This window comes from Lolium rigidum, chromosome 4, assembly GCF_022539505.1.
Source record: "Lolium rigidum isolate FL_2022 chromosome 4, APGP_CSIRO_Lrig_0.1, whole genome shotgun sequence".
NCBI classification, from domain to species: Eukaryota; Viridiplantae; Streptophyta; class Magnoliopsida; order Poales; family Poaceae; genus Lolium; species Lolium rigidum.
Window position 1 is genome coordinate 190,038,332 of NC_061511.1, and position 10,929 is coordinate 190,049,260.

Genomic DNA, 10,929 nt, shown 5'->3' on the forward strand with positions numbered 1-10,929 from the left:
TTGTGCTAGAATCTTATTACACACATAAAAAGATTTAAGCAAGTATATTTATCCTATGCTTAGAGCGGCATAGCTAGTAGTAATATCTGGACCAAAGGTATTGGCTTGTGAGACAAGACTTTTATTTGGTTTGTGCGAGCTCTTCTAGAAATACTGGTCAGATAAGGTTCTACGGTATACTGTATTTTTCAAACCTCTTATTCCCGCGACATCGACTACTAGTCGCATTTGGTGCGCGCGCGGGGATACAACGATTAGTCCACTTCTTGTCCAGTTGCTGACTTAGCACCGTTGATCACTCTCAGTCCCGTATCTTGAGGTATACGTGTAGCCCGCCTAGAATCTTCATTCCCCCGGTCATCTCGTACGCCGGCGGCGACTCCATGCTGGCCGTCGGTGCTTGCACGTTCAGTGTGAACCTCCGGAGAACAGCTGCCGCCACCGTCTTCATCTGCAGGTAGGCCATCTCCTTTCCGGGGCACGCCCGCGGGCCGGCGTGGAAGACCGGGTACTGCGCCGCGTCCACCGCCACGAACTCGCCGTCGTCGCCGAGCCAGCGCTCAGGCACGAATTCTAGGAAATTCTCTCCCCACAGCTTCTCCATCCGGCCCATGGCGTACGCCGAGTAGTTGGCGAACCAGCCGGCGCGCACCTTGGTGCCGTCCGGGAGGACGTCGTCGGCGACAGCCACCCGCCCGTTGAAGGGCACCGGCGGGTACAGGCGCATCGCCTCGCTGAGCGCGGCGTGCAGGTAGCGCATGCCCTTCACGTCGTCGTCCGGCGACCGGGACACCTCGTCGTGGACGCGCCGCTCGCACCGTGGGTTCGCGGCGAGGAGCCAGAAGAACCACGTGAGGGCCGAGGTCGTGGAGTCCTTGCCGGCAAGCACGAAGCTGACGACCACGTCCCGCAGGAGCCGGCGCTTGGCCTCCGGAGTGGGGAACATGGCGGCGAGCTCGCCGCCGCCGTCCTCCTCGTCCATGGCCGCCATGAACCGCGAGAGCAGGTCCGGGTCGCCCTCGGCTTGGTTGTTGTTTCTTTGGCTCGCCTCCTTGGCTTCGATGACGGACATGGCGTGGTTGTCTATGACGCCGATGGCTTCTCGCAGCCGGCGCGACTTGCCGACGTTGAGAAGCTTGGTGAGCTTCCGCACCGGCGTGGACGGCGTCAGCGTTCGCATGAATGAGATCTTGACGGCCGTGTCGAACGCCGCGAAGAGCGTCTGGTGCTGGGGGTCAGCCCACTCGAGGAACGTTGAGCTCTCGACGCCGAAGGCGACGTGACAGATGTTGTCGAACGCGAACCGGCGCAGCGCCTCCTGCAGGTCGACGGCCTCGCCCGACACCGCGGCGGCGTCGAGGAACGGCAGGAGGCGGCGGCCGAGGTGGACGGCGAGAACGTCCTCGGTGAAGCGGCCGAAGATGCCGTCGCCGATGAGGTCGGACTGCGCGCCCCTGTTGTAGTTGGCGAAGCTGGCGCGCAGCAGGTGGTCGACGGCGGCCGGGTCGGCGGTGGTGACGGCGTGGCTGGCGCCGAAGGGCCCCCACGCCTCGATGGTGTTGGACGGCGCCGCGCGCAGCATGTCGGTGTACCAGTCGAAGAATCTCCCGCGGTTTCGGATGAACTCCACGGTGTTGCCCAGGACGGGGTGGGGGTGCGGACAGTAAGCCGACGGGGAAGCTCGGCGGCGCCGGGCATAGAGGATGACGGTGGCGAAGAGGAAGAAGAGCACGGCGATGTGTGTGATCTCCATGGTCGTTGGTCCGTCCACCTGAAAGGCTTGGGATTTGGGAATCCGGCCGGATACGAGCTGTAGACTTGTGTAGTGCTACGCGCGGGAAGGGCGTACCGGTACGAGGGGCCCAAGCTACTAGGTGAGCAGCGGCACGGCGAAAAGGACGCATTGCAGCGACACGAGGAGGAGTCTCACCTGGCGCGCGCGTAGAGTGGTGCGCGCCTGCCTGTAGGAGTACGCACGCGCGCGGGAGTAGGACTGCAGGAGTACGTGTGTTCCAGCCGGGGGCGGCGCTTTTCTTTCTCTCCATCGACTCGCCTCTTTAATTCGTTTAACCACATGCGCGCGGGCGGGACAACCAACTTAATTCATTGCGTTCCCTCGATTAATTCATCAATTCTCCTCTCTCGGCGTATATACCCGCGCGGCGTGCAGGCTAGGCGAGAACAAGAATCGACTGGTTGCCCACGGACCGGCGGGCACGTGACGCCGACGAGATTAATTCCGTTCCCCATCGAGATCTTAATTCTCCTCTCGCGCGCAGCAAAGCAAAGCATGCCTCCGCGGATCTCTCCATCGGACGCACGCGCGCGGTGAAGAGCCAGCCACGTGCGCATTGTACCTCCTGTATCGCGTCCACAATCAGACTTCTCCTTCTAACCACCTCGAACCTCTTGTCGGTCTTCGCCTTATTCTCCAATGCCTCTCCCAATCGCACTCGGGAGGCCGTCGCCGCTGTAGCAGACAGCATAGTACTAGCCAAACCTCCATCTCGCGCAACCAACGAGTGAGCGTCATGATGGCGAAGTACGTCCTTCTAGTCCACCACGCCGGCATAACCCTCCGTCATCGATCGGTTCCGTTCCAAGCGCCACGATGAACTCAGGCTCAGTGGCGAGAATGTCCATCTAAATGGCACGATGTTAATGCCTCCCCAAGTGCACCGACGGCGCTTCTCAACACTGGGAAGTGCACAAAGTGGTGAGGTCTATGCTAGTGCGTAATGCCCGAGATCGCATAGGGAAGATGGAGGCCAAGGGGAGGGGATGAGGCTGGTTATGGGCCCCACGGCGATGACCTTCACATGTTGTCCCTGCCCACGATCACTCGGAAAAGAGACTCTCCACAATGCATGGTTGTCCCAGGGTACAACTCGTAGCTATTAGCTATTTCCATGCATGAATCTTCTTACACAAAGTACTAGTGGCTCATACTTGAGGCTAATAGCTATTTTGCTAGCTGGGCTACACGAAAGTATCAATGCTCGGTCAACTAAAGGAGAACACAATTATTTTAAATGAACCGATTCATGGTAATTAAAATGGTCGGCGCGCCGAGCTAAGGTGGGCTCCGACAAGCTCCACGACTAGGCAGAGGTGTTCAAGCAGTAGCACGGTGGCACATATGTGGCGTCGATGCAACACTCACATGAAAACATAGATAGTACATATCCTCCAGCTGACGACGTTGTCGATGGAGAAGGTGGGGTCAGCGTGCTCCTCATAGTTGAGCGCGGACACACGTTGGTAGATGAGGAGTTGGAGAGGGAGTCTCCAGTGGGTAGGGGCGTAATCACGAGGTTGCCCTTGCTTATATTCCAGCCGGTGGGTAGGCGCGTGTCTAGCAACACGAGAAGGCCGAACTTTGTGAATTGATGCGCATGTGGTTTGCCAGATGGTTGCTAGAGCACCGTTGCTACTTCCTGCCTCGCGGTTGTGATTCATCGTGGCGTTGCAGCTGGTTGTGGGTGGGGGAGGGACCGGCGAGATTGTGGGGCGCTTCTCGCCATGCGAGCCTTATGTAGCACCGTCCACGGCATGGCACTTCATCACACTATTAACGCTAGTGCACAGGGAGGCTATGCCATCACACGTGGGTAAGTGGCAGGGTCTGCCTTGGATACCGGCGTGTGTATCTAGGCAGCATTAAACATCGCTGACCACCCGGCCAGTGGGCCACTGAAAAGTCTAGCCCGGATCTCGTCTCGTCAACTTTTAAAGTACAACACCGGCCGAGAGGGTGGGCCACTAACCGTGGCGTTGTGGTTATCGCAGAACGCTACCGTTGTGGTGGCGTTAGACATTTGCAACTACGCTGTTTTAAATGGTAGCGTTGCCAAAATGAAATGCGCCAATAATTATATGACCCTACTAAACATATGTCTACTAGTGATGATTGTAGCGGCATGGGACCTGATTTTGGTTGGACGTGAAATCATAGATAATACATATTTCCCAACATAAAATAACAATGTCATAAACTACCATGCATAAGTGATAAGTGATCCGAGATACATACACCAAGGTGGTAGGGGTCCTCCATGCTTGATGGTGGTGGTCGGCTCTTTCAGGGCAACCCTAACTTTGAAGAGGTTGCTATGGCATCAACCCTAGATTGTGGTGCTTGATTTCAGGAACACCTAGAGTTCTTGGGAGGCGCCTATCCCTGGCAGCCATTGGCTGGTACGACGATGTTGGGAGCTCCGGATGGTGGATGACACCAGGGTGATTCACATGAATTCATGAATGTATGTGTGGTACACACCTGAATCAATAATTAGCTAGATTGATTTCTAACTTGATGGTCACAACTCACATTACATGTGAGTTCGTTGGTCCATGAGTCATGTACACCCGGGATCTACTGTCTGGTCGCGATTAATAGTTCGCGATTTATTACTATATTCGTCACCGTTAGGGAATTTGATGACCATGGCCAGCAACAAAGTGTATGGCCACATAGGTACCTTAGGGACCAATTCAAGGTTCAAACTGGGAAGAAAGAAAAGATCTGATAATTTCTGGACTCGGGACATGCCTTTTAGGGTTACCAAAATCAAATATCCAAGCATAAAATAAGGACCCATTAACACATGTTGACAAATAGCACATGGAACTATGATTAATAATCACCTAGCATAAAATTGCAACCTGTGACGCCCAATAATATGAATGAACTATCTCATAGCCTGAAATTTAGATCCATGGAACACGGGAATATTTTTCCGACTTAAAATTAACCATCCCCTGAAATTTGCGTGGAATTTTGAGTGCGCGGAGAATTCGATTAGATTTTAAAACAGAAAACCATTTGGAATTAAGATGAAAAAAATCATTCAATTATTAGGATATTTCACGTAGATTTGAATGAAAGTTGAACCTAATTTTAACAACCCTAAACTAACGACATCGGTAGAAGACACTCCAGTCCATCGCGCCGTCTTCTCCTCCGTGCCCTCGACGTTCTATTCCTTGCCGATGGTGCCCTCGCAGCAACCGTCTTTGCGCCGCCCTCGCAGCAGCTGTCCTCGTCGCTGGTGCGAGCGTACATTAGGACCTCTTTGAAGTCCCGCCGTCTCAACCGCCTCCACCGCCCCACCGGTTTTCCTGTCCCAATAGGTATATATGGGCCCTCGAAGGCATTGATTAGTGTCCGCCTCTCCGATGCAGGCTGATACGTCTCCGACGTATCGATAATTTCTTATGTTCTATGCCATATTATTGATGATACCTACATGTTTTATGCACACTTTATGTCATATTCGTGCATTTTCTGGAACTAACCTATTAACAAGATGCCGAAGTGCCGCTTGTCGTTTTCGCTGTTTTTGGTTTCAGAAATCCTAGTAACGAAATATTCTCGGAATTGGACGAAATTAAAGCCCAGGGGCCTATTTTCTCACGAAGCTTCCAGAAGTCCGAAGGAGAGACGAAGAGGGGCCACGGAGGGGCCACACCATAAGGCGGCGCGGCCCTGTGGTGTGGGGCCCCCGTGCCGCCTCTTGACCTACCCTTCCGCCTACAAATAGCCTCCGTGACGAAACCCCCAGTACCGAGAGCCACGATACGGAAAACCTTACTGAGACGCCGTCGCCGCCGATCCCATCTCGGGGATCCAGAGATCGCCTCCGGCACCTCGCCGGAGAGGGGAATCATCTCCCGGAGGACTCTACGCCGCCATGGTCGCCTCCGGAGTGATGAGTGAGTAGTCTACCCCTGGACTATGGGTCCATAGCAGTAGCTAGATGGTTGTCTTCTCCCCATTGTGCTATCATTGTCGGATCTTGTGAGCTGCCTAACATGATCAAGATCATCTATCCGTAATTCTATATGTTGTGTTTGTCGGGATCCGATGGATAGAGAATACTATGTCATGTTAATTATCAAGTTATTATACATGTGTTGTTTATGATCTTGCATGCTCTCCGTTTCTAGTAGAGGCTCTGCCAAGTTTTTACTTTTAACTCCAAGAGGGAGTACTTATGCTCGATAGTGGGTTCATGCCCGCATTGACACCGGGACAAGTGATGTAAAGTTCTAAGGTTGTGTTGTGCTGTTGCCACTAGGGATAAAACATTGATGCTATGTCTAAGGATGTAGTTGTTGATTACATTACGCACCATACTTAATGCAATTGTCTCGTTGTTTAGCAACTTAATACCGGAGGGGTTCGGATGATAACCCGAAGGTGGACTTTTTAGGCATAGATGCAGCTTGGATGGCGGTCTATGTACTTTGTCGTAATGCCCAATTAAATCTCACTATACTTATCATGTCATGTATGTGCATTGTTATGCCCTCTCTATTTGTCAATTGCCCGACTGTAATTTGTTCACCCAACATGCTTTTATCTTATGGGAGAGACACCTCTAGTGAACCGTGGACCCCGGTCCATTCTTTAATACTCGAAATACAAATCTGCTCGCAATACTTGTTCTTTACTCGTTTTCTTGCAAACAATCATCTTCCACACAATACGGTTAATCCTTTGTTACAAGCAAGCCGGTGAGATTGACAACCTCACTCGTTTCGTTGGGGCAAAGTACTTTGGTTGTGTTGTGCAGGTTCCACGTTGGCGCCGGAATCTCCGGTGTTGCGCCGCACTACATCCCGCCGCCATCAACCTTCAACGTGCTTCTTGGCTCCTCCCGGTTCGATAAACCTTGGTTTCTTTCTCGAGGGAAAACTTGCCGCCGTGCGCATCATACCTTCCTCTTGGGGTTGCCCAACGAACGTGTGAAATACACGCCATCACAGGCGCACCTCCAGCTAACGATGTTGTCAAAGGAGAAGTTGGTGTCGGCGTGCTCCTCCTCGTTGAGCGCGGAAATGCGTTGGTACACGAGGAGCCGGAGTGGCTCGCTTGTGGGGACGGGCGCAGTCGCGAGGCCCTCCTTGCTGATATTCCAGTCGGTGGGGAGGCATGTGTCCAGCGGCACGAGAAGGCTGAACTCTACGATGGAATGTGTGAAATCAACGCAATTGTTCATTGCGCAATGGTGGCGTGGCGCTATGCAGAACGCCAACATTACTATGTGGTCGGTCACGTGGGGTGGGCCCACATAACTGTGGCGGTGCGGTTGTCACAGCATGCAACCATTGTGCGCGTAATGGTGGCATTCGAGATTTTGTAACTCCGGTGTTTCTAACGGTGGTGTTGTATAAACGAAAAGCACCACTAATTATACGAACCCGCAAAGCATATCTCTACTATTGATGACTGCAGCGGCACAAGCCTTGATTTTGGTTGCACATGAAATCGTAGATAATACATATTTACCAACATAAAATAACAATGTCTTGAACTATGCCATGCATAAGTGATAAGTGATTTGAGCTCCATACACAAAGGTGGTAGGGGTCCTCCGTGCTTGATGTTTGTGGTGGCCGGTTCTTCCAGGGCAACCCTAACTACGAAGAGGATGCTAGGGCGTCAAACCTAGAGTGTGGTGCTTGATTTTAGCAAAACCTAGGGGAGCGCTAGGAAGGCGCCTGTTCCTGGCAGCCGTTGGCTGGGACGTTGATGTTGGGAGATCTAGATGGTGGATGACGCCATGGTGATGCGCATGCATTCATGCATGTACGTGTAGTACACACCTGCATCAATTAGCTCCATTGATCTGTAACTTGATGTCACAACTCTCCCATTGCATGTGAATTCGTTGGGCCATGAGTCATGTACACCCATGACCTACTGCATGTGTTATTTTGAAACAAAGCTTGGTACATTCACGCGTCTCTGTGCGGCGCCCGTGTCTTTGGACGAGATTCATGCTTGGGTGCCCTCCTGAATACCGAAAAATACTTTTGCCTTTGGCGGCACCCTAGGTGTTGTGCTACCACCATAGCAGATGTAAAGATAAACATATTTTATTCCTCACCAATAGGGAATATGATGACCATGGCCCTTGGCCGGCGACAAAGTGTATGGCCACATAGACAACTTAGAGAATATTTTAAGGTTCAAATGGGGAAGAAATAAAAGGTCTGATAATTTCTGGACTCGGGACTAACCTTCTATTGTAACCAAAATCAATCTACAAGCATAAAATAAGGACCCGTTATCACATGTTGACAAAATGGCACATGAAACTATGATTAATAATCACCTAGCATAAAATAGTAACATGCGACGCTCAATAATAAAGAACCTAATAACGTGCGACTGCATAATGAAATAGGATATGATAGGTGATAGCTATAAACCATCATGTGTTGTTGTATATACCACCACTATCGCGGTGGCAAGGGTCCCCCATCTACGATCATATGTGTGTTGGGGTGGGGGGGCATCCATGGCTGGACTTTCTACCATGAGAAACGAGATGGTGATGTCCGCATAAGAAAATAGACCATGCCCCGAGTGCCATGGACACGGTGTCGGCCTTGGATGCACGATGATCATGCCGATAACAACCTCTCGTGTATAGTGGATTGAGCGTCGCCCTCTCGTGGAAGTTAATCAGCACGGCCTGGACCACCGCACAACTCTTTGCGTACATCTTGCCACCAGTATCACAGGAAACGACACATGCATGGCAGTGGAGGTTAATCAGCACTGCCTGGCCAACCGCACAACTCTTATGCGTGTATCTTGCCACCACAATCGCAGGAAACGACACATGCATGTCAACTAGATACATTTTAAATGGGACGCTTGTGATATCACAACCGTTCACATGCATCAGGATGGAAGTCTGTGGGGTCCGCCAGCCCACTCATTGCAAAAGATTCCCTTCTCCAAATACACAAATGAGAAGCTTATGTATAACTTTCAATAAATGCAAATGAGATTTTGTTTGCATATTTGACTTCCTCGCGGCGATGAACTCTTCGAAATGAGTCTAATATTTGTTTTTAAAAAATGGATTTCGTGATCTGTAGTAGTGTCCTCTATTGTTTGCACATATAGTCCTTATCAATTTGTTTAGATGGTACATGCAGTCCTACCAAAAGTATTGTTGCTTTCACACAGATAACAGATGTAGATTATTTGTTCACATGGGGCCATGTCAGACCGAATCTCGAGGAACATGACTAACAACAATGGTTGTGATATCACAAGTGCCCCATTTCGACCGCACCATCTGCAGGTCAGTTTAAAACAGATACATGACGTGGATTTGCTTGGGATCCTACCTGGGGCAGTGGTTGCACTATGTTTTTGTTGAGCTGCACCCATACTACACAGCAACTTCATGCAATAGGAACCTCGTTATCTACAAGATAAGCAACACCCGGAGTGGTGAAAAAGTTGTCCACGTAGTCACGTACAATGTCTCTGCACATAAGAAAGTTCATCCAAAGAAATCTCATGCATGCGAAGGTGGGACCGGCAAATAGTTAAGCAAGAAGGTAACGTAGAATGGCAATTACACATCTGTTTGATCACATAAGAAAAAACCCTTGTCTCTCGGATTAGAAGAAGAGGGACAACTCGCTTTCTGCCACCACATGATGGACCCTATCACAGCACCGGATTGCAGAGAAGGGAAAAATCCACCTGTCATCTCCTTTGGCTTACCGTCTCCTTCATACCCCCGCACGAGACCTTTGCAACTTCACCGGTGGCGCCCGGCAGCGTAGGCGGCACCGACGACGACAAGATTGGAGCACGATGATTCTGTTCGATGACGCCCGACGACGGTTTTCTAGTACTTCTACGATGCTCGATGGCAGTCTTGGTGCACTGCGATGAGGCTCGACGGCGGGACTGCAGCACGAAGCGGCGCCAACAATGGAGGCGTTCGCTTCTTGCAGCTCTGGTGGTACTGCCTTGTGGCTCACGCAAGACACCTTTACAGCTCCGACATTGCACCTCCGCGAGCTTTGTAGCATAGGCTATGGCCGCTTGTAGTTGTGGCGTCCTGGACATGTATCTCCCGCGGTACATATTTGCAGCAACGCGGCTAGCTTACAGCATGAACTGCGAACCTCCTGGCACATGAAGATTCATGAAGATTCATCGCAGGCTCCCTATAGCTTTCATGGCCATCACTCGCTGCTCGCCGGAACGTTGGCCGCCGCTTGCAGCAACATTAGTCACCTATAGTAGCTACACCGGCAGCCGCATGTAGCTTTCCAGTGCTTACGGCGGTCGCAGCTTTCTCTCGTGTTGTATTGTACCATCGACCGGGCGGCTTCTGCATCAGCACATGCTGCTCGTAATATAATGGTGGCGCTGGCTTGCGGCCATCGAGGCTAAGAGTGGTGCAGCAGCGGCGCGCTTTTGTGGAGGTAAAGCGATGGTGTGCGTGGAAAATAGACAAAGAGAAGAAGAAAGAGAATGAGTGGAGGAGAGAAATCAGAAGATAAGTGGTAGTGGCATGCCCCACCTGCAGCTGGGTCGCACATGTGCACGTTAAACGGGGTGTTCGAATAGGGCGTTCAAAGTACAGGAAAGAAGAAGGAACACGACTTTCAGCTCGTAGACTATTTTAGACACATCTAATATGCATGTTTTCATTTTTTTTACTTGGTTGACATGTCCATCAGCACTATCCAACGATGTTTTCCTGGGGCTTGCGTCCAAACAAATGAGATCCAGGCAGTTGTTTGCAACCATATCGAATCAGACCGAACCTGCGAATTTTTCCATGGATTACTGCTCATGTTTCCCTTGTCCCGAACGCTCTGGTAGGAAAAAAATCCATTGAACCGAACAAGGTCTCAAGAGCGATAACCTAGGAGCAACCAGGATTAGTATGAACCAGCTCAGAACAGACAACTCGCCCCACCTATCCGGCCCATGGCCTAATTGCTGAAGTCTGAGATTGAATTCTGTGGCCCAACCATGTGTAAGGTGACACCACACAAGTTGTGGCAGATTTTTGGTCCCACCTTGCTAGATTCATTGCAGGCTGCTTGTAGCTTTGCCGGCCGTCGCTTGCGGCTATGTCGGTCGCTACTCGCCGC

General features: G+C 51.3%; 1 protein-coding gene across 1 annotated transcript; it reads right to left on the minus strand.

The window, feature by feature from the left end:
• Positions 1 to 219: 219 nt before the first annotated feature.
• LOC124649214 (cytochrome P450 94A1-like) lies at positions 220 to 1,823 on the minus strand. Its single transcript, XM_047188869.1, has one exon. The coding sequence runs from the start codon at positions 1,751 to 1,753 to the stop codon at positions 302 to 304; it is 1,452 nt and encodes a 483-aa protein (XP_047044825.1). The 5' UTR covers positions 1,754 to 1,823; the 3' UTR covers positions 220 to 301.
• Between the last annotated feature and the right edge of the window lie 9,106 nt (positions 1,824 to 10,929).